This window comes from Geotrypetes seraphini, chromosome 12 (assembly GCF_902459505.1).
Source record: "Geotrypetes seraphini chromosome 12, aGeoSer1.1, whole genome shotgun sequence".
NCBI classification, from domain to species: Eukaryota; Metazoa; Chordata; class Amphibia; order Gymnophiona; family Dermophiidae; genus Geotrypetes; species Geotrypetes seraphini.
In genome coordinates this window covers 23,571,453-23,596,061 of record NC_047095.1, presented here as the reverse complement: position 1 = coordinate 23,596,061, position 24,609 = coordinate 23,571,453, and the positions used below count along the sequence as shown (strand labels likewise).

The 24,609-nt window shown below is 41.9% G+C and overlaps 1 protein-coding gene across 4 annotated transcripts in view; it reads right to left on the bottom strand.

Annotated features, from left to right (window-relative positions):
- Positions 1-24,609, bottom strand: part of GLMN (glomulin, FKBP associated protein) — a 58,750-nt gene that overhangs the window by 16,369 nt on the left and 17,772 nt on the right. For all 4 annotated transcript variants that reach the window (XM_033915465.1, XM_033915469.1, XM_033915467.1 and 1 more), the window contains 4 exons: positions 21,479-21,587; positions 16,461-16,692; positions 12,839-12,941; positions 5,721-5,908 (listed from right to left, as the gene is read on the bottom strand). In XM_033915465.1, the coding sequence (XP_033771356.1) occupies positions 5,721-5,908; positions 12,839-12,941; positions 16,461-16,692; positions 21,479-21,587 (632 nt within the window). The remainder of the gene's footprint in view (positions 1-5,720; positions 5,909-12,838; positions 12,942-16,460; positions 16,693-21,478; positions 21,588-24,609) is intronic.

The following is a 24,609-nucleotide window of genomic DNA, read 5'->3' as shown; positions in this document are numbered from 1 at the left end:
TGTAAATTCAACGATTATTAGCACATAACACGTGTATGTCCACACATACATTATATACATACACGAGTACATACTAATATTCTAAATATTTATGCACAAGTAAATGTTAGCACCTATTTATAGAATTGCCCTCTCTATTTATCCCCTCATTTTATAATCTTGTACACACAATCTTATGCTTACCTTGCAAAACTGATGGGCTGATACTCAAAACCAAAAAGCAAGTGCCAGAAAACACTTTAGGAACAACACAGAAAAAAAATCTTCCCAATGCTTAACAAATATTTCTGTTCTGTGTTCACAGCTGAAGTGCCGGGAGCTTGACCACAGAAAACAAAACAATTAGGGCTGGAGGTGTGGTAGACCCTGATTGATTTTCAGAGGATTGTGTTCGTGAGAAGCTCACTAAACTAAAGTTGAATAAAATAATAGGGCCGGATGGTGTACATCCAATGGTGTTGAGGGAACCTAGGGAAGTTTTGGCGGCTCCGCTAGCTGACCTTTTCAATGCTTCTCTATAGTTGGGAGTGGTACCGGTGGATATGGTCCTTTTCCACAAAAGTGGAAATAAGGAAGAAGTAGGGAACTACAGGCTGGTAAGTCTGAATTCTGTGGTACGTAAATCAGTGGAAACACCTTTAAAACAGAGAATAGTACAATTTCTGGAATCCAATGGATTACAGGACCTGAGGCAACATAGATTCACTAGAGGTAGGTCTTGGTCAGACAAATCTGATCAATTTCTTTGACTGGGTGACCAGAGAATTGGATAGAGGGAGAGGGCTAGATGTGGATTTTAGCAAAGCCTTTGACAGTGTTCCACAAAGACGTCAAATAAACTGAGTGCTCTCTACATGGGCCCCAAAGTGACGGACTGGGTCAGGAACTGGTTGAGTGGAAAGCGACAGAGGGTAGTAGTCATTGGAAATCGCTCTGAGGAAAGGGATGTTACCAGTGGTGTGCCTCAAGGTTTGGTTCTTGGGCTTGTACTTTTTAACATTTTTGTAAGCAATACTGCTGAAGGACTAGCTGGTAAGATTTGCTTCTTTGCAAATGATACCAAATCTGCAATAGAACAGACACCCCGATGGTATAGAAAACATGAGGAAGGACTTAGTGAAGCTTGAGGATTGGTCTGAAATTTGGCAGCTAAGATTTAATGCTAAGAATGCAATGTCATGCATTTGGGCTGCAAAAACCCAAGGAAACAGTACAGTTTAGAAACAGAGTATGACGGCAGAAAAGGGCCGACGATCCAACAAGTCTGCCCACTCAAGAACCCTCCCTCCTTCGAGAATCCATCTTTTAAGCATTCCTCTGGAGCGACCCCACCTGTCTGTCCCATTGTCCCTTGAAGTCGAGCGTGGTACTGGCCTCGACTACCTGACGTGGAAGACCATTCCATCGATCAATTACCCTTTCGGTGAAGAAATATTTCCTGGTGTCCCCATGAAATCTTCCCCCGAGTTTTAGCGGATGCCCTCTTGTCGCTGTGGGACCCGTAAGACAAAAGATTTCTTCCTTCACAACAATGCGGCCTGTGATGTATTTGAATGTTTCTATCATATCCCCCTTTTTTCTGCGCTCTTCGAGAGAATATAAGCGCAGCCTGCTCAAACGTTCTTCATATGGGAGATTTTTTAGTCCTGAGACCATCCTAGTGGCCATTCGCTGAATCGACTCCATTCTCTTCACATCCTTCTGATAATGTGGCCTCCAAAACTGAACACAGTACTCCAGGTGAGGTCCATGGATTTGTACAACGGCAGTATAACTTCAGGCTTTCGGCTGGTAAAGCTCCTTCTGATGCAGCCCAGCATTTGTCTAGCTTTTGCTGAAGCTTTCTCCACCTGATTGGCAGCTTTCATATCTTCCCGGATGATTACTCCCAAGTCCCGTTCTGCTACAGTTCTGGTTAGGTTTTCACCATTCAGGGTGTATGTTCTGCATGGATTTCTGCTACCAAGATGCATTACCTTACATTTTTTGGCATTAAAATTTAGTTGCCAAGTACTGGACCATTGTTCTAGTAAAAGTAGGTCCTGCTCCATAGTGCCGGAAATGGTTGCACTATCAGGTTCTGCTGCGCTGCCCACAACGTTGCATAGCTTAGCGTCATCGGCGAATAATGTAATTTTATCTCGAAGTCCCTGAGGCAGGTCCTTTACAAAGATATTGAATAGTATCAGGCCCAAGACCGAGCCCTGCGGTACTCCACTGGTCACTTCCGACGTTTTTGAGGGAATACCGTTTACCATTACCCTTTGAAGTCTACCGCTAAGCCAGTCTTCTACCCATGCAGTCAGTGTTTTTCCTAGGCCCATCGCGTTCATCGTGTTCAATAACTTCCGGTATGGGACACTATCAAAAGCCTTACTGAAGTCCAAATACACGATGTCCAGGGACTCTCCCTTATCCAGTTTCTTTGTTACCCAGTCAAAGAAGTTTATCAGATTGGATTGACAAGACCTTCCCTTCGTAAAGCCATGCTGGTGGGGATCCCTTAGTCCTTCGTCATCCAGAATCGTGTCCAGTCTGTTTTTGATCAACGTTTCCATAAGTTTCCATACTATTGATGTGAGACTCACTGGTCTGTAATTTTCGGCCTCTGACCTGCATCCCTTTTTGTGGATCGGAATAATGTTGGCAGTTTTCTAGTCCAAGGGAACATTTCCCTTGGTTAGGGAAAGATTAAAAAGCTCAGCCAACGGTTCTGCCAGAACATCTCTCAATTCCCGAAGTACTCTGGGGTGTAGATTATCCGGGCCCATGGCTTTGTTCACCTTTAGTTTTGATAGTTAATGGCCGACATTGCCCGCGGTAAATGCAAAGTCCTGGAATGGGTCCTCCAAGCACCCTTTTGTCTGTGGCTGAGGTCCGGATCCTGGCGCTTCACAGGTGAAGACTGAGCAGAAGTAGTTATTGAGTAGTTCTGCTTTGTCCACATCTGAGTCAATGAAGTCGCCGTCAGGTTTCTTTAGGTGCACAATACCGTTTGAGTTTCTCTCAAACCTATCTGGCAGTGTCTCTCAAAATTTTTTAGCTCCAGTACAATAAACAGAGCAAATATTTTTCATGGCACACTAAACAGAGTAAATGGTTTTCGTAGCACCTTATACAACATTCTATCATGGTAGGGTGGTTCTCCACACTCATCCCAAGTTCCTCACAAAGGTCGTCTCAGAATTTCATCTGAATCAATCTATAGTTTTTCCTGTCTTCTTTCCAAGACCACATTCTCACCCTGGTGAAGCAGCACTCCACACATTGGACTGTAATCGTGCTCTTGCTTATTACTTGGATTGCACTTCTACTCAACTGTTCATCATTCAATCCAAACAGACTTGGAGCTACTAAGTAGTAGATTTAAAACAAACCGAAGAAAATATTTCTTCACACGTGTAATTAAACTCTGGAATTCATTGCCGGTGAATGTTAGCTTAGCAGGGTTTAAAAAAGATTTGGATAATTTCTTAAAAGAGAAGTCCATGAGCGATTATTGAGATGGCTTGGGGAAATTCACTGCTTATTCCTAGGATAAGCAGCATAAAATCTGTTTTACTACTTGGGATCTAGCTATGTACTTGGGATCTGGGCTGGCCACTGTTGGAAACAGGATACTGGGCTTCATAGACCTTCAGTCTGTCCCAGTATGGCAATTCTTATGTTGTCCTGTCACCAAAAGAACCATTTCACTTTGGCTAGCAGACTGTATCTCCTTTTGTTATATTCGGGCTCATAAAGTTCGAGCTATGGCAACTTCAGTAGTTCACTTGGTACTCAATACAAACATACCTTCACATCCCATGATTATTTGGAGAATTATTCCAGATAGTTTAGCCAAGCAGTTCTGCAAATATTATTTTCTACTTAGGTGTCAACTTCCCTCCAACCCTTTTTGTTTTGCCAAGCTCATGGACAATTATTAATAACTGTTCCTCAGATGCATGATCCTGGCAGCTAAGGAGTCCCACATGTGAGAATATGCTGCCTGCTTGTCTTAGGATATAGCACCTGTAATGTGTGTTATCTGAGGACAGCAGGTAGATATTCGCACAACCCTCCCACTTCCCCTAGTTGGATACTTAACTTTGTTACTGAACTGATGGTTCCGTAAGCTAACGTCGGGTGGGAAGACACTGGCGAATGTGCGGTATGGGCAGTCACAAGATTCAATATTTTTTAAAGTGACAATACACTTTACCACTTTCCATACCGGGCTCTGTGGAAGATGTCACCACAATTAAGAATATCTGCCTGCTATCCTCGGAATAACACCCATTACAGGTAAACAACTGAGCTATATAGCAGGGTTCCAAGAAGTTTCCAAGTTTATTAACATTTTGTTATACCGCTAAATCAAAACTTCTAAGTGGTTTACAGTGCATTAAAAAGGGATTACATAAAATAAACAAAAAAGCAAAAAACATAAAATAAAATCAATAGACTCGAAACAGGACAAAATGACAGAAACTTAACAGAACAGAGGAACAAGAAGAATATGGGAAGAACTATTATTGATAGGAAAGAAGAGAACAAGAAAATAAATACAATAGGAAGTGGAAACATAAGTCCATTAAAAGAAAGAAGAATCAAATTCTTAAAAAAAGAAAAAAAGGGAGAACTCATCCTAATAAGGACAGTTAGAGCCCGAAGGCATCTTTAAACAAGAATGTTTTAAAGTTTAATTTAAAATTCTTTAATGAGGAAGCTTCTTGTAAATGATTGGGAATAGAGTTCCACAGAGACAGAGCCGTTACTGAGAGGATATAAGCGCGTAAAGTATTGATGTGTCTAAAGATGGAATTGCAAGTAGGTTCTGGGAGACTGAACGAAGACTTCTTTGAGGAGAGTATGGAATCAGAAATCTGTTTATAAATTCTGGTTGATTGGTTTCAAGGGTTTTAAAGGTTAAAAGCAGGAGTTTATAAGCAATTCTGTGTTCGATAGGTAACCAGTGGCCAGAGATCAATAAGGGGGTCACATGGTCATATTTTCTGGCATGAGTTATTTTAACTGCTGTGTTCTGAATAATCTGTAAACACCTAATTTCCTTTTTTGTTATTCCTTGTATAAGGCGTTACTGTAATTATATACCCTCATTCTTGTCATCTTATCATTTTTAGGATAGTTACTGTAATCAAGACATGTAATGACAAGTAAATGTATTAAAATGTTTAAAGATGCGGGGTCGAGTAATGTAGAAAGTGAATGGATCATTCTTAGTCAGTGGAAGCATTTTTTTTACCACTGAACTAATTTGATCGTGGAATGATGGTGATCTGTCTAAGATAACGCCTAGGAGTTTAAGACTTGAGACAATTTGTATCGGTGAGGGTCCAATTTTGATCGGACTGGCCAAGAATGGGATACTTTTATTTCATTAACAAAATGATGACGTTGAGAGGGTGTGTCAAAAGTTTTGATTCTGTGTGAATAACCATGTGATGGGCAATCTTGTGTAGGAGAATGCTATAATCAAGAAGGAATAGTTTTGGCTTAAGGGATGTAAATTTCACTTCAAAGAATTGTAATCCTAGTATCTACCTAGTGAAGTCATTTGTTTACCTAAGGGAAGGAAGAGGGCAGAGAAAAGGGAGCTTCTGGTGATCTACATTTAGGATGGTTGCATAGAAATTTTCATATACATTCTGTTCATATTATAATTTGAAAAATAAAGTAAAAAAAACAGTTGTAAAAATGAAACAGGAACTGCTTACCTAAAAACAAGTGGAAAATAATTCATACCAATGTAATGTACAAAAAGAAGATATGCTAAACATGCTCGTGAATCCTCACAGTATAACACATCATCCTGAGAAAGGTCTTGCTCATCCAAAGCATGAGGTGTGCTTCCTTGCTGCAAAAACACTTTTGACAAGGGTTCGCCTAACAACCAGAGAAAGTCCTAAAATAAAATAAATAAATAAAGCAGGAACTGTGTAAATTTATTTGAAGCTCTTGAAAAGTTGTTGTAGTTGTTAATATATTGCCCAAAAAAACAAATAAAAAGCAGGGAGTGAATGAAAAGGAAGTCACTGTGTACAAAATACAGTATTTTGCTGACAGTTTCATTTTTAATGAACCATCTCTTTTCATCCTGCTAGACCAATCCAGAAGAGTGGATTGTGTCTCCCGACCAGCAGATGAAGATAGGAAATATTGACAGTTCACCAAATCAAAGTGTGATGCAGCCCTGGGACTTGCTAGTAGTCTCTGCCTCCAGCAGATGGTGCAGATATAGTGGTACAGTAAGATGTTTGGAGAAAGCTATGCTTCCTAAGGTGCAGGTTAAGGCTCACAGCCCAGGGGCAGAGTTTCTGGTCTGTGTGTCCTCAGGGATTGGTTTACAGATCTTTGCTTTGATTGTGCTTGGAGGGTTCTTCCCACTTTAGCCCCGAGTTTCAACTTTCTGATCTTGACTCGAAGTGGCTGGGCTAGCAGTGGCCATGCAAGGAAGGGGTCATCATTCCATCCCCTCTCTGTTTATTAAAGTCTCCCCTTTTCTTATGGTATCACTTTACATGGCAAGTTTATTTTTGGGACTTTTGCGATAAAAAGTTTTCTTTTCCCTGACACCTTTTTATGATTCTGATGTTAGATGATTTTAGTATTTTTAATTTTGTTTTATTTTGCATTTTTTATTGATCTGTCATGATTTTAGATGTATGTATAATTTGTGTGCATATATATATATTTTTTTTATACAGACCCCTGACGCAAGTGGACACATCGAAACACAGCCTTTCTTGGGCTATTACTGTATATACTTGAATATAAATTGAGATTTTTGGCCAAAAAAATGGCGGTCTTGGTTTATATTCAAGCCTCCTTTTGATTATGATGCTTTTTTTCCTCCCCATCCGATGACCAATGCTGCTATTTTCCACCCCTCCAGATATCCAGCACTGCTATCCTCAACCTCCCTCCGATAACTGGTACTGCTATCCCCCCAATAACTAACATTGCTATCTCTTCCCCCCCCCAATGACCGGCACTCCTATCCTTCACTACCCACTCCCCCAGACCAACATCACATTTACAGTCCCGATGCTCTGGAAGCGAACGCCAGCGCTTTGTGCTGGGCTGAAGGGTCTTGAGCATGCTCAAGGCCTGCCAGCTCCCACCCTCTCCAGGATTCTCGAAGGGAGTCCAGCAAGCCTTGAGCATATGCAGATGCTCAAGGCCCTTCATCTACACAGAGCATTGGTGACGATTTCCAGAGCATCGGGCCTGTAAGTGCGATGTCAGTCTGGGGCAGGAGGAAGTGGGTAGTGAAGAATAGGAATGCCTAAGCCACTGTTCTTCAATTCTCCAGCGCTGCCGGTGGCCTCCTCTGTACTTTTCTTGTGCCACAGTCCACCCCCCGCTGAAGCAACTTCCTGTTTCTGCTTGGGTGGACTGCAGCAAAGGAATGATGCAGAGGAGGTGATCAGTAGTGCAAGAGAATCATTCCCATGCTGGTGACTTCTTTGTAGCTTTCGTGGTGAGGGGAGCTTCAGAACCGGGTGGAAAAAACATTTTATGGAACCAGGGTGGGGGTGGGTGGGGAGGCAAGAAAAGGGGCAAGATGCTGAATGGGAGGGACAGGGAGAAGAGGAACGAGGACACATGGATGGCGGGGGAGAGAAGGAGATGGTGTTACATGGATAGCAGGAAGGGGAAGAGATAGGGCACATGGATGGAGGGAGGGGAAGAGATGGTACATATGGACAGAGGGAGGGGAAGAGTTGTAAAGATAGATTTGAGATGGAGGCAGAAAAATGGAAAAAAACTGAATATGAAAATCAGTGTCAAAAAAGGATGTAGTGCAAAAAATGAAGGAGAGGAAAGAAACAACAAATGAATATGGAGGCTTTGGAAACAGCATTAAGAGGTTTCATGTTTATTAAAAATTTGATATACCACCTTGTCAAATAAAGAGCACAGATGGAACAAGATGATCAGAAAAATAAAATTGCCAGATAACAAAGGTAGGAAAATGTTTTTATTTTCAATTTAATGATTGAAATATGTCAATTTTGAAATTTTACATCTGTTGTTTTTATATTTTGGACTGTTCCGGAAAAAATGCATTTCTTTCTTTTTCTCTTGTTGTGTACTGTGTGCAGAGTCTGGCATATTAAGGTTTCATTTGTGTACAATAGTACTTTTAGTTTGTGACTTTGTATTTGAAAAGGTTTCTTTTTTCTGTTTTCTGCATGTATGACTGAGGCCAGGTATTCTGGTGGGGACAGAAGTCCAGAAACTTTGGTTGGTGTCATCCCAAGAAGGAAAATATTTGTCAGCTCTCCTTCAGCTTTTTTGGACTTGAAACAGCCCAAACTGAAAAATTAGTGATTACTTATAGCATTATCTCTGACAAACGACACTCATGTACCCAGATTTCTAACCTTGGTTTATATTCAAGTCAACTTTTTTTCCCCTTTTTTGGGGGGGAAAAAAGGTTACCTCAGTTTATATTCGGATCGATTGCCCATGACCTGAGGGCTGTCTGTCCTGTATTTTTATCAAACTTGGATTTGTACATTATATAAAAAATGCCCATCGGTAGCTATTCATTTTTAATTTTTTTTATTGTGGGGGATAGGGACAATCTAAAATTTTAGTTAAATGAAGTTACTTGACATTATGAATTTGACTCTTTCACTTGTTTTCTTGAGCAGATTCTTTAAAAAAATATATATATATATACAGTGGTGCCTCGCATAACGGACGCCTCGCACAGCGAACGCTGCGCACAACGAACTTTATGTCTTGATCCGTACAACGAACTTCGTTTCACACAACGAAGTCGCCCGAGCTGCATCCTTCCGCGCAGGCACTGCGCTTAACTGCCCTCTCTCCGCCTGGTTCCCTCTTGCCCCCCCCGACTCCCCGACACGATCGGGGCAAGAGGGAGCTCAAGCCCTCTTGCCCCCCCCCGACTCCCCGACACGATCGGGGCAAGAGGGAGCTCAAGCCCTCTTGCCCCCCCCGACTCCCCGACACGATCGGGGCAAGAGGGAGCTCAAGCCCTCTTGCCCCCCCGACTCCCCGACACGATCGGGGCAAAAGGGAGCTCAAGCCCTCTTGCCCCCCCCGACTCCCCGACACGATCGGGGCAAGAGGGAGCTCAAGCCCTCTTGCCCCCCCGACTCCCCGACACGATCGGGGCAAAAGGGAGCCCAAGCCCTCTTGCCCCGCCGATTTCCCAACTCCCCGACAATATCGGGCCAGGAGGGAGCCCAAGTCCTCCTGGCCACGGCGACCCCCTAACCCCACCCTGCACTACATTACGGGCAGGAGGGATCCCAGGCCCTCCTGCCCTCGACGCAAACCCCCCCTCCCCCCAACGACCGCCCCCCCCAAGAACCTCCGACCGCCCCCCCAGCCGACCCGCGACCCCCCTGGCCGACCCCCACGACACCCCCAACCCCCTTCCCCGTACCTTTCTGTAGTTGGCCGGACAGACGGGAGCCAAACCCGCCTGTCCGGCAGGCAGCCATCGACGGAATGAGGCCGGATTGGCCCATCCGTCCCAAAGCTCCGCCTACTGGTGGGGCCTAAGGCGCCTGGGCCAATCAGAATAGGCGAGAGGGAGAATTAGAAGGGCTTGAGCATGCGCAGATGCATACTCAAAGCCGGCAGAGACTGGGAAGAAGATCTTCAAGCAGCACTGGCACTTGTGGGCTGCGTGCCTATGTCAAAGGGGGGGTGAGTTAAAGTTGGTCGGGCGGGGGGGTTCCTGTTCTCGCGGGGGGGGGGGGTGCCGATTCGAGTGGGAGGGGACCCTTTGCGAGCGGGGGGGGGGAGCGATGCCGGTTATCAGGGGGTGCTCGCAAATCGAGTCAACACTCGGTTTGCGAGACACGTTTTGCGAGAATGTTTTGCTCGTCTTGCAAAACACTTGCAAACCGAGTTACTCGCAAACCGAGGTTTGACTGTACTAATTTCTACATTAAATTCAAAACTAGAGGTAAGCTGTCATTGTTTAGATTTTAATTTACTTATCCTATTAAAAAAAAATTCCTGAACATATAAAGCGAAGTTTAGAAGAACAAATATCACTAAAAGAATTAGGAACAGCTTTGAAATCCCTTAGAGTTGGATCCGCTCCAGGTGGTGATGGTTATACAGTAGAATTTTATAAAACATTTCAAAATTTTTATTACCCTATTTATTAAATCTTTTTCAATATCAACTAAATCAAGGTTGTACTAAAGGCACTATGGCAGAATCATTAACAATAGTTTTACCAAAGCCAAATAAAGATCCCACTTTGGTATCAGATTACAGACCAATTTCTTTAATAAATGTAGATGGAAAATTATTAGCAAAAATACTTGCGTTAAGATTGGCTAAAGCTCTTCCCCATATTATAAGTATGTCTCAAACAGGATTTGTTGCTCAAAGACATTCATCTCATAATACTAGATTAGCTTTCCATATGTTATACCTAACAAAGAAAATGAACGAGCCAACTTTTGCTGTTTCTTTAGATGCAGAAAAGGCTTTTGATAGAATAGAATGGACATTTATGTATCAGACATTGGATTGGTTTGGAATAGGTCCTGGATTCACACAAATGATACAAACACTATATAACTCCCCTTCTGCTAGATTATACATTAATAATACGTTTTCAGAAAAATTTAATCTACAAAGAGGAGTTAGACAAGGATGTCCTTTGTCTCCTTTATTGTTTGATATTGTTTTAGAACCCTTAATATTAGCAATCCAACAAGTAAAGGAGATACAAGGTATACCTCATTCGGATAAAGAATATAAAATATCAGCTTATGCTGATGATTTATTATTATATTTGAGGAACCCAAAATCTACCATTCCACATTTACTTGAACTGATTGAAAAATTTGGAAAATTTTCAGGATATAAGATAAACTGGAACAAATCAGAAGTACTTCCATTAAATATACATTGTACAAAAGGTTTATTTAAATCATTCTCTTTTGTTTGGAAAGAGGATGCAATTAAATATCTTGGAATTTGGATTACAAAAAATTTAGATGACACAATGAAAATTAATGAAAAAAATTTATTACAAAAAGTAACAGAGATGTGTGAGCAATGGAACCCTTTACACTTATCTTGGTGGGGAAGAATACAAACTGTTAAAATGATGATATTACCTGTAGTCTGTTACCAAATGGGAATGATACCAGTTTTCTTCCAAAATTCTTTTTATAAAAAATTAAATAAAATATTGACAAAGTTTATTTGGCTTGGGAAAAATCCCAGAATTGCTTTAGTGTCATTACAAAGATCAATTGCGGAGGGAGGGGTAAATTTTCCCAACTTTTATAGGTATCATCAAGCCTATATCTTACGTCATGGTATGTATTGGATCCTCCCAGAGCCCACTATAAATATACCAGATTGGTTTTGGCTAGAATGGAGACTTATGTTTCCATTACGTCTTAGTCATGTAGTTAGTATCACGATGCCAAGGCTATACAAAGAACATAAAATATTCATGGATACATGGAAAACTTTAAGATACATAAGTAATCTAACTCCTATTCCAATTAGTAAATCAACAACTCAAACAATTTGGTTAAACCCCAAGATCAAAATAGGCGGTTTCAAAATAATCTGGAAAAACTGGATGACAGCAGGTATTCGTATTTTAGACGACATAATAAAAAATGGTAAAATGCTGGAATTTTCACAATTGCAACATAAATTTGATCTTAATAAAACACAATATTTTAGATGGTTGCAATTGAAGCAATCCATTCAGGTAGGGTTCCCTGAATGGAAAAATCTTACTAATTATCACAGCTTGGAATTCTTGTGTTTCCAGATAAACTCAATAGGACATGAAGCTGCACAGTGGTATAAATTAATATCCGGATATATAAATAAAAAACCAAAAAATGGTCTTAGAGACATTTGGAGCATTGAGATAAAGCATCAAATTAGTGCATCTCAATGGCCACGACTTTGGTCTTGGAGGTTAAAATGTACGGTATCAGCATCTATGAGACAAACTTGGTTTTTTCTTTTACATAGAGCTTTATGGACCCCTACACGTTTACATAGAATTGATAGCTCTAAATCTAATAGATGCTGGCACTGTCATGTTGAAATTGGGACATTAGACCATCTTTTATTCTTCTGTCCATTCATCTTAACATTCTGGAAATCAATTTGGCCTCAAATTAATAGGATGTTAGAAAACCCAATAGCCTTGACATATGATACTATATTATTTGGAACAACAATGAGAACAAAAAGTCAAATATCATCAAGTAATAACAAACTTTTATTTATTTTAACTGGAATAGCAATACAACAAATCACATTTAATTGGAAAAGACATGACAGGTTAAATTACACTTTCTGGTGGAATTCTGTTTGTCACATATATAAAATGGAGCTTACCATAGCAACACAAAAAGGATATATTAATAAATTTCAAAAGATATGGAGACCATTAACAGATTTTTGTAATGAATGATTAACTTTTCCCAAGATAGAAATTTGATTAGAGGGGAATGGGGTGGGATTTTATTTTTGGTTTTTACACACTATATTAATGTTGAATGAATTTACAATAAAGTTGTTTTAAATATTATTGATTGAATGGGAGGGAGGGAGGGGGGATTAACACATTCAAAAGAAATTATATAAATTTAGATCTACTGCATAATATTATAAATTTTGTATAAAATTAATTTTCTAAAAAATGTTAAACTTGATAATAATAAGTGTGTTTATCAAGTGTATATGTTTAAGTTTCTAATAAGTATATTTGAAACACTTGTTGTAACAAAAGAAAATGAATAAAGATTATAAACAAAAAAAAAAAAAAAAAAAATCATATTCCACTTACCAAGATATCAGTAGCAAAGAGCCATAATGAATGTTCTTCAGTATCTTTGGGTATTTGATCAAGATGTGCTCTTAGCAAAGGATATTTGAGGCAGCTGAAACAACTTAAGAGTAGAGTTAGGTGTTATCCTATATTCTCATTAGTGTGAAATCAATAATGTGAATGTTAGAAGGTGCAAAGCCATCCGCTCTTATCGTTGCCAGAGGATATGGTAAGAGCGGATAGCGTATCTGGTTTTAAGAAAGGTTTGGACAAGTTCCTGGAAGAAAAGTCCATAGTCTGTTATTGAGAAAGACACGGGGGAAGCCACTGCTTGACTTGTATTGGTAGCATGGAATATTGCTACACCTTGGGTTTTGACCAGGTACTAGTGACCTGGATTGGCCACCGTGAGAATGGGCTACTAGGCTTGATTGACCATTGGTCTGACCCAGTAAGGCTATTCTTATGTTCAAAGTACACAGCGTACACAACATGCAGAATGGAAATTCTAATGCAGACTTTACCCAACCCTCTTTCTCTGCAGTGGGGGATGAACAATTTTTAAAAAGGATTTGTCTTGGTTAAATGGGAGTTTACATGAATGAAAAATATGTCAATACAGTCAAACCTCGGTTTGCCAATAACCCGGTTTGCGAGTGTTTTGCAAGACGAGCAAAACATTCTCGCAAAACTTGTCTCGCAAACCGAGTGTTGACTTGATTTGCGAGCACCCCCCCCCCCGAGAACCGGCATCGCTCCCCCCCCACTTGCAAAGGCGCGAACCGGCACCCCCCGCCCGAACAACTTGAAACTTATCCCCCCGTCTGGCACCGGCACGCAGCCCACAGGACGTGCCTTGAGCATGCATCTGCGCATGCATCTAATTAGAAGGCCTTGAACATGCGCAGATGCATGCTCAAGGCCCAGCAGAGGCAGGAAGTTCTTCAAGCGGCACCGACACGTCCTGTGGGCTGCGTGCCAGTGCCAGACGGGGGATAAGTTTCAAATTGTTCGGGTGGGGGGGGTGCTGGTTTGCGCGGGGGGGGGAGCAGCGCTGCTGGCCTCGGGGAGGGGGGGAGGGGGGTGGGAACGTATCAAGCGAGTTTCCATTATTTCCTATGGTGAAACTCGCTTTGATATATGAGTATTTTGGTTTACGAGCATGCTTCTGGAACGAATTATGCTCGTAAACCATTGTTCCACTGTACTTGCTTCCACAGAGGACAGTTTTATTATGGTCATGGGCCAAACAGTGCATTACCTGCAGAAATAAGCTTTACAAAACTGCTTGACCTACAGTTATATAGCATTGTGTGCACAGTGCCATTTTTGCCCATTGTCAAGGAAGAAGTTCCTAGGAGCATGGTGGACAGATTTAGAACTACATACATACGTACTTTTCAATCTTTACAATTACATGCAGATTTTTCCTCAGGAAAACTACAAGCACATTAGAAGATATAGGACTCCTTTTATCAAGGTGCGCCAGAAGTTTTTAGCTCAAGCTGGCATGGTAAATGCTCTGACATTCATAGAATTCCTATGAGCATTGGAACACTACCTCGCTGGCCTGTTCTAAAAACTTTTAGTGCAGCTTGATAAAAGGGAGGGGGGAGATAAATATGCAGAGGTAGATTTCTTGAAGCAATTTTCAGCAAAGTCTGCAGAGTAAAAAGTGTGAGTTTACATGAAAACAATTATAAGCCTTTCTAGCATGTACAATTGTATTTTATGTACACAACAAATGCTTATAATATTGCCAGAGGTATACATGTATAAAAGGTACATGCTGTAGACATATAGAGGGGCATAATAAAAAAAGAACGTCTAAGTCCCCTTTTGGACTAAGGCCTTAGGCGCATAAAGTAGGAAGCAGGGAAATGTCCGTTCTCGAAAAAAACATCCAAAATGTGTTTTTTTTCAAGAATGGACTACCTGTACATTCAGGATTTTAATCGCCAAGACCACCACAATGTCTACCTTTAAGCCCTATTCCCTCCCATTCCCCCCCAAAAAAAAATCACCAAAGTTCCAAACACCCAAAACAAGACCTTTTAGGCGTGGGAGGGACCAGTCCTTCACCTATAAGCATGATTCTCTAACTGGCATCTGTCATAAGCTAAGATTCCAATTGGCCAGATCCCCTAGGCCACCCTAGGAGGGGCCTAGGGGAGATTGGGCATCTCTCTTACCATTTTGGGCATTCCTTCTGCCAGTAGTCTTTGGGGGGGGGGGTTTGCAGCTACACATATTGCAGCAGGAAGATCCCTTGCTGTGATAATCTCAGCGGCAACCCGATTTTCTAACCGCCGCCTCTAACATGGACGTCGGTTAGAGAATTGGGTTATTAGGTGGGCTTAGGCGTCTGTCCATGAGGACAGACGCAATTCTCTATAGGACACCCGTGTGCGATTCTCAAAAGCTGCTTAGGTGGCTTCTGAGACTGGGCGTCCTATACAGAATCCGGCCCTATGAGTTTTGTTATTCTGTTAACTCTGATATGAGCTGCAGTGTACCTTGTCTTGTGCATTCATAATAAGTCAAGTAAAAAAAATTTATAAAGGGGGGAATTCATCAAGCAGTGTTGGGGCTTTAAATCCTGGTAATTGCCTTTACTGCAACTTAAACAGACCTAACGCTGCTTTTCCAAATATAGCATGGGGATACTTAAGTCACTGCACATTACAAAGTACTGAGATGCAAAATATGCAAATGCATGTTTTGTATCTCATTACTATGCAAATCCCCTAATGTGACTTGCAGTGATACACTGCAAGTTGCATTAGGGCTCGGAAACCATGATAAAATATTCCCAGCTTTTTGCTGGGGTTATTTTACCACCTGGGAGCATAGGGAATCACCAAGCTGTAGTTCCTGGGCTGTGGCACAGAGTCTCCCTCCTTGACCCCCCACCTATGGCCCCTCAACCAGCTCACACCCCTCTCCTAGTGGCTACCTTACACATCGTTGATTGTCCAGGGAGCTTGGGGTGGGCCCTCTGGGGTCCTGGTGACGTCTGCTGAGGTCCTGAGATCTTCAGCCAATTGCTCCTGACCATTCTGGCACCGACCTCAACATGGCGCCCCTTATAAAGAACTATGACCCCTAGCGGTAGTCACACGTGACTGCTGCTAGGAGCTCCATGCTGAGGTCAGTGCTAGAGTGGCCAAGAGCGATTCAGTATTGCTTCTGTCGCTCCTGGCTAAAGATCACAGGATCCTAGCGGACACCACCCAGACCCCAAAGGACTCCCCAACCCAGAGCACCAATGATGTGTAGGGCAGTCACTGGGTGGGGGCATATATTGTAGGGTTGTGTCCGGAGGGTGGGGAACTCAACACAGCAGCCCGATGATCCTGAGCCACAGGAATAATGCTTCTTGCAAGGTGGATTGCAAGCAGCGTTATTCCTGTAAGATGGGATTCAGCAACCAACAAGACAGGGATACTGTAGGTTGATGAATCCCAAGGGGAATCAAGTTGCAGTATAGGGCAACCCTTTACCACACCTTGATGAATCCCTGCTTAAATGTACAGCAGATTATCCATTATAGGTAAACGGCCTTGTTGTCAAGGGAGTGTATTGAACCCCATTAATATGTCACGTATTACAAACTGCATAACAGCAGTCCCATACTTACAATTTTAGCAACTCTGACTTTAATTCCTTGCTGTGTTCTTGTCTTTTGACAACTTCAGCAACAAAAGGTTTTGCAAATGTCACCAAAGAGCTGCAGCAGCGGCACAGTCCATGCGGATCCTGCTGGATTTGGTCTTTTGAATAAGGGACGGGCAAGGTGGAGATCCTATTCACAAGTGTGGAGAGAGCCAGGCCCACTGAATAGGCTTTCTTGTCACCAAGTTTCATAAGTACTGGTCCAAATAATAGAAAGGAATTAATCAGAGAGTTCATAAGAAATATTAACCTAAAGCATGTACAGATAAATGATACAAAGGGCAGCCTTAAGGGAATCATTCAAGTATACAAGCAATTACTAAAGCTAAAAATCACTAGGAAGTAACCTGTTCTACACGTTTGTAAAAGATGTGCTTATGTAGCTGAATTTAACAAGGCTGGGTTACTAGCCTGCCTAGCAGTCAAGAAACAGCTAGTCAAAGCAAGTTATAGTTTTAAAAAATACTTGAATCCTGGTGCTTTGCATATGGACAATATTGGGTCTTTGAAATAGTTAACCAGCCAAATGCTATCTGTTTAAAAAAAAGGGCAGAGGGAGGGCAGGCAAAAATATTATTACTCATATATTGGCAATACTGAGCCAAGTATACATTTAGAGGGAAATTCTATAAATGGTGCCTAAACTTAGGTGCCTAATTTAAATTTGGAAATGCCATTTGAAACGGCAATTAACGTTAAATTTAAAGTATGTACCAGCGCCTAAACAAAAGGCACTGGAATCGCACCTAACACCACTATGGGCGTGGCTAATGCTGGAAGTGGTGTTAGGCACCATAAAGCGCCTATGTAGGCGTGATTCGCAGTAAAGAAAGGTGCCGAAAACATAGGCCTTGAAAACCCTGGCCTACATTTCCAGCGCCTATCTTTCCCAGAGGTGCAATTCTCTAAACAGCACCCTCTATCTAACCAAACACAGTAAGGCTTCCAAATCCTGGCATGCCCTAAGCAAAACATTACGCCTCTGGGCTCTTCTTTATTATTCCACCCCAGCCATAGACATGAAAGATGTCCTATACATATGCTCCTCACAGTCTTCAATTAGACCTCCAGACCCATAAAACCCACGATCCTATCCCCCTACACACCCCCATACACTTCAGATGAATTTCCCCAAATTAGAAAGCCAGTTTCCTTCCTACTAGTTGTAATACCAAATCCAAAATGGCATTGCTAACATGCACACCTGCATGCTAAGGCAAGAATTAAAAAAAAAAAAGACCAATCAATTCAAGAACACCTAGTATCAGTAGGATATGATTGAACCATAAACTGTGTCTATGGTTCAATCATATCCTACTGATACTAGGTGTTCTTGAATTGATTGGTCTTTTTTTTTTTAATTCTTGCCTTAGCATGCAGGTGTGCATGTTAGCAATGCCATTTTGGATTTGGTATTACAACTAGTAGGAAGGAAACTGGCTTTCTAATTTGGGGAAATTCATCTGAAGTGTATGGGGGTGTGTAGGGGGATAGGATCGTGGGTTTTATGGGTCTGGAGGTCTAATTGAAGACTGTGAGGAGCATATGTATAGGACATCTTTCATGTCTATGGCTGGGGTGGAATAATAAAGAAGAGCCCAGAGGCGTAATGTTTTGCTTAGGGCATGCCAGGATTTGGAAGCCTTACTGTGTTTGGTTAGATAGAGGGTGCTGTTTAGAGAATTGCACCTCTGGGAAAGATAGGCGCTGGAAATGTAGGCCAGGGTTTTCAAGGCCTATGTTTTCGGCACCTTTCTTTACTGCGAATCACGCCTACATAGGCGCTTTATGGTGCCTAACACCACTTCCAGCATTAGCCACGCCCATAGTGGTGTTAGGTGCGATTGACGTGATCGGCGGCCGCCAATACTGGCACCGTTTAGAGAATCCGAGCCTTAGTTTAAACCTGCTGAATAAGTCTAAAGTAAACTTGAGAGAGTAAACCATATATCTTTGATGTCCAAATTGATGGCTCTTCATAGAAATAGGCTCTCTCATTTCCAGAAAGTTTGTGCTCTCTTTCTTGCATGGCGTGAGAAATTTCAACTGGTGCTGCTTTAAGATTTTTATTTATTGTTGGCGCGCACACAACACACCCACACCATGTAGAGCTTATTCTATCAAAAAGGGGGGGGAGGAGGGGGAGATAGGGGGGGGGAGGAGGGGGAAATAGGGGGGGGTCTGGGTAATGGTAGAGGGATATTTTCAGAATTGAATTGTTAGGTTCGTAGACTCTCTTTAGGCACCACTGTCTAGCCATGTACTGAAGAGCTACAGTACATCACAAGTGTACTTTTATGTCCTTTTGCTACTGTCTAGTGTAATGCAGCCTTTTTGTTTGTATTTTGCTTCAAATGGTTCAATAAAGTTTATACATTTTTAAAAAAAAACCAAAAACAGATTTTTTAAAAAATGTAGGCATCCTCTGGGACTGGCACCTGAATTCATGGCGCCTAGCAGTGCCTAGTGATGCTGAAGTCCAGAAGTGGGCATGTTTAAGGCAGTACTGGGCTTTGGCATCGCTAAATGCTGCTGGCCGCAATTCTACAAGGACCCTAGGCACCAGAAATGTAGGCCTGTAAAACCTAACTATAGTGGTTAATTATTTCTACTCCTAAGATTCGGGAAAATCTGTCTCATCTACTGTGATCTTTGGAGCGTAGCGTGGGTCAGTCGAGGGTCCTAGCCAAAGGAGTTTTGTTTTGTTTTTATTTTTGAGTTTGAGGCAGTGGGTCAAGGTCCAGTTTTCTATGATGTGGACACATTTTTTGACAGTGAGGATATTGACTAATGCGGCTGTTACAGGTAGTATGGTCATTATGCCGTCCAAATAAGTGAAATGTTTTATTCATGCAAGATCTAGGTCAGCTCCCAAGGATTGCATTAGGAGGTTGAGCACTGAAGGTGAAAGCAGGAATCCTTGGGGGACCCCACTTGGAGGGTGCCAGCTATCAGAAAGGACTGCTGAGTGATTAGGAAACCTTGGAACCCAGAATAGCCCAGCCAATGAATTCAAAATTGCTGAAGATCTCAGACATTTGATTGAAGTCTGCTAAGGTCAAATGCGCTGCTTAGGTCAAACTGAATTACGATTCCACTGTGACTCTTGCTTAGTAGTTCTTTTCCATATGTTACTAGCACTGTGACCACTGTCTCAGTGCTGCAATTTTTCCTAAATCCCAATTGTGAAGGGTGGAGGATATTGAAGTATTGTAATTAGTATTCGAGTTGTTCTGTTACATATTCTTCCATCATTTTGATGAACAGGGGGACGGAAGCTACTGGCTACAACTGGTCACATCAGAGGGAATGAGTTTTCAGTTCTTGGGAATTGGCGTTAAGATAATGCCTCCTCCTGATTTGGGGAAAAGGCCAGTTTGTAGGTTGAGCCATTGGGTTATTTTTCCTATGGTTGTCGGGGTGGCTGCTTTGATCAGGTACGGTGGGCAGATGTCAAGGCTACAGTATGCTTTGGAATATTTTAGGAGAAGCTGTTTTGTGTCTTTGAATATAATCGCTTCAAAATCATTCGAAGATCTGTCTGCTGGTATTTCCATAGGTGGTTTTGTTGCAGCAGCAGGTCTGGCTGGATCAATGGGGGGTAGCTGGTCTTGTATGGGTTGAATCTTTGTTTTAAAATAGTTGGCTAATTCTGGGGCTCTCGGAATAGAGGGGTTGTTGCTATTTGTGATCTTGTTCATGTTGGTATGGTTATCTAATATTGAGAACAGTTTGTTAATTTTAAGATTATCTTCTGTGTTGATCTGTTTAGAATTAGTACTCTTTCTTCTTTTGTGTCAACAGTGATTTATATTCTAGGATTTTCTGGCGCCACTTAAGTCTTGTTTTCCAGGGACGAGTGTTTACACCAGTAACACTTGGCTTGTCGGCAAGCTCTTTTTAGGGACATAAGTGCTGAGTCGAACCACTTTTTTGATGATCCTTGGATTTTTTTTGCTGCATTTGAGCAGCGCTAGTTTGTTTAGGGTTTGTTCATTGATTGTTTTCCAATGATAGAGAAAGTCTTGGTCAGGGATCAGAAGGGATAATAATGAGTTATCTATTTCATTTCAGTATGATTCAGGAGTTATTTTGTTTCTATAATAAGAGGCTACTGAGGGGGTCAGTTTGATTGTTGATATCTCTTTCCAGAATATGGTGAATTTTAGGAGTAGGTGGTCCCAGCAAGGTACTTTGGATAGGGAATTAAATTCTAGATAGCTTGTGCTTTTTGATGAAGTTGGTGGCTTTTTTCTTATGTGGGTTGTTGAAACAGGGGTTTGAGGTCTAGCTCATTTAAGAGGTTGAGGAATCTCAGGATTTGAAAGCTTGAGGTTGTCTAGGTGGAGGTTGCGTTCTCCTATGATTAAAGTAGAATCATATTGTACTGTGGTCCTTGAGATGATGTCTGAGAACTGTGGGTCAGCTTCTAGCCACTTTCCAGGAGGGATGTAGAATAGTATGCAGCAGATGGGGCTTTGGCAAGAGTTACTGTTTATTTCTACTGTTAGTTGGAAACTATAACCAATACCATGATTTTGATGTGAAAAGATGATTTGTGCAGTATTGCCAAGCTGCTGCCCCTGCGACCAAATCTCCATAGGTGGGTGATTTTGTAGTTTAGTGGGCACAGAAGTTGTAATCTGGGGTTGTCTTGCATTGGTATCCATGTTTCAGCTGCCTATAATAATATATTCTTTGAAAATGTAGAACTGTATGCCTTTTCTACCTAAATATAGGTATTAATAGACAACCATTTATTATTTTGATTTTTTGGCATTTCTACCTAACATAATTCTCACCCTGCCTATTTTTCACCCCTTGTAGGAGTACATGAGTTGTTGATGCCTCCATGTGCTTTTACACAATTCGAGAGTGGCAATTGTCAGATAGCCAATAGACATAAGTAAATTACAAAATCCTGTACAATATGTATATCGCAAAATCTATTAGTGTGGTAAGAGAGATCAAAATGCTTATTACCTGTTTGTAGAGGCTGAAGTAAGAGTGAAATAACTGGTGATATGTCTTCTCCACAAGCATCCTCAACTTGTTCAAGTAAACCTAATAATAGCTCCTTTGGATTACAGAGCTGCAAAAATAACATAACATAACATAATAACGAATTTCTAGACCACATAACCCTTAGTTCAATGAGATTAACAAAAGATTATGCCTATGAGAAAATACAGAGATACTATAATTTAATATACAAAGAATTAACTAGCCAAAAATTTTGAGAAAAGTCTTCAGAAGTTTTCTAAAATGTTTATAAGATGTTAATCTGGTCAATAATGGGCGAAAATCTTTGTTGAAATAAGCTGCTTGATAGGAATAACAGTGCCCATGATGTTTCTTACTTTTAAAGCCCTTAGCTGAAGGGAACGTAAATAGGGCATGAGATTTTCTACTGTTCTCATGTGTCATGATAACAAATCTATCAACAAGATAGAATGGGGCAACAACCAAAGGCGACTTTATAATATAAGCATCCCAACTTAAAAATCACCCGGGCCTTTACTGGGAGCCAGTGCAACTCACAATAATAATGAGTTACATGGTCGTACTTCCTCAGGCCATAGATCTTACTGCCTTATTTTGAACCAAGGTCAGCCTAGCCAAATTTTTCTTAGTACTTTTCAAATAAACAATGTTGCAATTATCTAGAATACTCAGAAGTAGCGTCTGAACTAAGAGTGTAAAGGCAGTAGCATCAAAATAGGATCTAATGATACTTCATATTTTCTAGAGTACTTTGTTGAATACTGCATATTCAATCCCTCTCAGGTTTCCTATGTCTAAACTAAACTAAACCTTAGGTTTGTATACCGCGCCATCTCCGCAAGCGCAGAGCTCGGCACGGTTTACAGCAGGGGTGCCCACACTTTATGGGCTTGCGAGCTACTTTTATAATGACTAAGTCAAAATGATCTACCAACAATAAAATTTTAAAAAAACACAAAGCACACTGAAAGGCAGAGAAAATGTTAATTATTCATATTCCGGGTTTTTTCAAAGAGGTCACGGCAGATGACTCTATGCAATGTCACCTCAGTAACAAAATACAAAAATAGACAAATACACCCCATCCCTTTTTACTAAACCACAATAGTAGGTTTTAGCACAGGGAGTTACGCTGAATGCCTTGCACTGCTCTCAATGCTCATAGGCTCCCTGCGCTAAAAAAACGCTATTGCGGTTTAGTAAAAGGGAGCCATAGTGCAAAATATAGACAGCAGATATAAATTCTCAAAACCGACACATTTTGATCACTAAATTGAAAATAAAATCATTTTTCCTACCTTTGCTGTTTGGTGATTTCATGAGTCTCTGGTTGCACTTTCTTCTTCTGACTGTGCAACCAATCTTTCTTCCTTTCTTTCAGCCTCCTGTATGTTTCCTCTCCTCCAGACCTCATTCTCTCCCCCAACTTTTTCTTTCTGTCTCCCTGTTCCCCCTTCTTTCTGTCTCCCTGTCTGCCCCTTTCTTTCTTTCTCTGTGCCCTCCCCCAAGCCACTCGGTTTGCTGCCACCGCCATCGGGGAACAGCCCCCAAGCCACCGCCGTCCCAAGCTTTCCCTGCAGAAGCGTTGACGTCAATTCTGACGTAGGAGAGGAAGTTCCTGGAAAACAAGGCATTTCTCCTCATTCCATCCAGCCTGAGCCCCATCTCTCCTTGATCCATCATTTCCCTTCTGTGTCTGTCAGAATTACCATTCCACCTATTTTCCAGCATCACCCTTCTTTGTGTCCATCTCACTATATCCCTATCTCACCACTTTTTCAGAATCTTCATTTGTCTCTGTCCCATGTTCACCATTTGCCCTTTCAATGTCTTTATCTCCCCCCCACACACTTTTTCAGCATTACTTCTATGTCTCTATTTCACCTCCTCTTCATGTCCCCTCTGTATCTCTATCCTTATTCAGTAGGTCCTGCTTACCCTTTCTCTTCTTTATGTCACTATCTCCATTTTCAGCTTTCCCCCCTTTTCCTTTATTAATGCACCCTGTAGCCAGAATCTTTCCACCCTCCCTCCACTCCGGCCCAGCCCAGTATGAAATATTTCCTTATTTCCCTCCCCTCTCTCTTTCTCTCTCTCTTCTCCTCCCTCACCCACGAGTCCTGCATCTGGCCCTCTCCCTTCTACCTGCACCTGGCAACACCCCCCTGCTCCGCGGCTCTCTTAAGCAACTCGTCAGCAGCGGTGATCAAGACAAGCTGCCGACATCAAGGCCTTCCCTCTACGAGTCCCGCCTTTGTGGAAAAAGGAAGTTGAAACAAGTGGGACTCGCAGAGGGTAGGCCCCGACGTCAGAAGCTTGTGTCGATCGCTGCTGCTGAGTTGACGAAGAGAGCCGCGGAGCAGGGGGTGTGGCCGGAAGTAGGTAGAAGGGAGAGGGAGATAGGAAGGCTGTAGAAGCTCCGGAGCATGACACCGACCCCGGTCAGGATAAATTCTTTTTCAGGCTGCTGCTGCCGCTGCCACGCTCCCCCCCCAAAATGACAAAAACAGCCTAATGCCCGGCGTCGGCGTCTTTGACTTCGGGGAGAGGAAGGCTGATAGGCCCGGTAGTTCGGGACGGCAACACGAGTCTATCACGGAGCCCGGGATGGGCTCTGCGATCGACTCACGTTGCCTTCCTGAGCTACCGGTCGATCGCGATTGATGTGTTGGGCACCCCTGGTTTACAGAGTTAAGAGGAAAGGAATTACAATGAAAGGATATAGAAGAGGGACTAAGAAGATAGAGAGGGACAGGATACTAGAGAATGGGAGGTGATTAGATTTTTGAAAAGAGCCAAGTTTTCAAGTGTTTGCGGAAGGATTGGAAGGAGCTTGAATTTCTGAGCGGGGATGAGAGGTTGTTCCAGAGTTCTGTGGTTCTAAAGGGGAGGGATGTTCCAAGTTTTCCTGCGCGGGATATACCTTTTATAAAGGGGAATGATAGTTTCAGTTTTTGGGAGGATCTGGTGGAGTGTGGGTTTGAGGAATTCCAAAAAAGTGGACATCTAAGAATAAATGTCACTAGTTTCTACTCAATTTACATTAATAATTACACTGACATGCAGCATGCTAACAATTAGATTAATACATCCAGAATCCCATATTGCAT